A 1,607-nucleotide genomic window follows, 5' to 3' on the forward strand; every position below is an offset into this window, starting at 1 on the left:
CCCGCCGCGGCTCCTCGCCTTTGTTGCAGCGTTCGCTGAGGACGGGCCCGGCCCCGGCCCCGGCCCGGGAACTGAAAGCACCTGTGAGGGAGCGTGGGGAGAATGCGGGAGGCGCCTGGGGACCCCGTTTCCGATGCGAGGCGCCGCTGGGGATGGGAGTGCGCGAGGGGCGGACGCCTGTCAGAGGCGTCGGGCAGACCTTTAAAGGACTCTGGAGGTGTCTGGGCGTCAACAATGGAACTCGAAGGCCTTGGGGGACAGCGTCGTGGGATTCTGATTTTGAATTCTTAAACGGTTTTAGATGTTTCACACTTTGAAGTAAATACACATTCACCTCTCACGTCAGCGGCCACGCCTTCCTGAAGCCGGGTCTTCAGGACGCGGCCAGGGAACCGACGCCCGGGTTCTAATCGTTCTTGCCGCGGCGTCGGCCGGGGAGGGAGAGGGATGTGCAGAGCCGGGGCGGACCTCGCGCTGCCTTCGGGAGCCTCCGTTTCACTCATTGCCGAGAATGTTAATTAAATGTTTACGGATGTGTTTATGGAGGCGACTACAGCATTTGTATTAGTTTTAAAGGTAAAATACGAATGTGAGAGAAATTCTGTTTAGCGGTGTCTTGGGTTACGAGTCAGGATCCTTGGAGTGTAGACGTCACGATCCTGTGCAAGGCACTTTGCTGGAAAGGCTGGAGAAGTATTGCCTTACGTTGGTTGTTAAAAAAAATTAGTAAAAATAGTCTGAGGTTTTTATAATTTGGCTACGTCACGAATCAATTTCTGTCCTTGAAACATAGACTTGGTAGAGCTTGAGTAGCCAGTTGCGTATCCGACCATTTAGGGGATTTCAGATAGTTAGCAGCAATATGTGGTTAGCGTGCAGCTTACACTTCTAATGAGTTCTGCCTCCAGGCAAGGAGATGGCTTTCACTGCTGTATTTCAGAAGAGAGGAAAACTGGTAAGTTGCATAATGTGGCCGAGGTTTGACTAGGCAGGGGAGAGAGAGAGGAAAGAATTACTAAATTCTTTGATATTGTGGAAGGAATAGATTTGGCAGAATCTGTACATCTGTAAACAGAATGCTGAGAAACTTAAGACTTCAGTTTTTGAGTCTGTGCAAGTAGTGCTTCCCTTTGTGCTAGAAAAAGAAGCAAGAAGGCAAAGATGAAGCTAATTGAATCTAAGTAGGGCTACATTGTTTAAAATCTGGGAGGGGGGTGGAAGACATGGAAGTAAAGAGGTGTACAGAGGCTCCTTAGCTTGCGATGGGGTTACATCCCGGTAAACCCATCATAAGTTGAAAATACTGTAAGTTGAAAATGCATTTCATACGCCTAACCGTCCAAACACCGTAGCTTAGACTGGCCTACCTTAAACGTGCTCAGAACACTTACCTTAGCCTACAGTTGGGCAAAATCATCTACCACAAAACGTATTTTATAATAAAGTGTTGAATATCTGATGCACTTTATTAAGCATTGTACTGAAAATGAAAAATATTATGGCTGTATGGGCACTCAGAGTATGGTTTCTACTGAATGTGTATCTCTTGCATCATTGTAAAGTTGAAAAGTCTCAAGTTAAACCATCCTAAGCTGGGGACCGTCTGT

At 47.7% G+C, this 1,607-nt stretch overlaps 1 protein-coding gene across 1 annotated transcript in view; it reads right to left on the reverse strand.

Annotated features, from left to right (window-relative positions):
* Positions 1–503, reverse strand: part of LOC105522558 — a 2,258-nt gene extending 1,755 nt beyond the window's left edge. The window contains exon 1 of the mRNA XM_011957098.1: positions 342–503. Within this exon, the coding sequence (XP_011812488.1) occupies positions 342–503 (162 nt within the window). The remainder of the gene's footprint in view (positions 1–341) is intronic.
* Positions 504–1,607: the final 1,104 nt, after the last annotated feature.

The sequence above is a fragment of the Colobus angolensis genome, unplaced genomic scaffold (assembly GCF_000951035.1).
Source record: "Colobus angolensis palliatus isolate OR3802 unplaced genomic scaffold, Cang.pa_1.0 Scaffold433, whole genome shotgun sequence".
Taxonomy (NCBI): Eukaryota; Metazoa; Chordata; class Mammalia; order Primates; family Cercopithecidae; genus Colobus; species Colobus angolensis.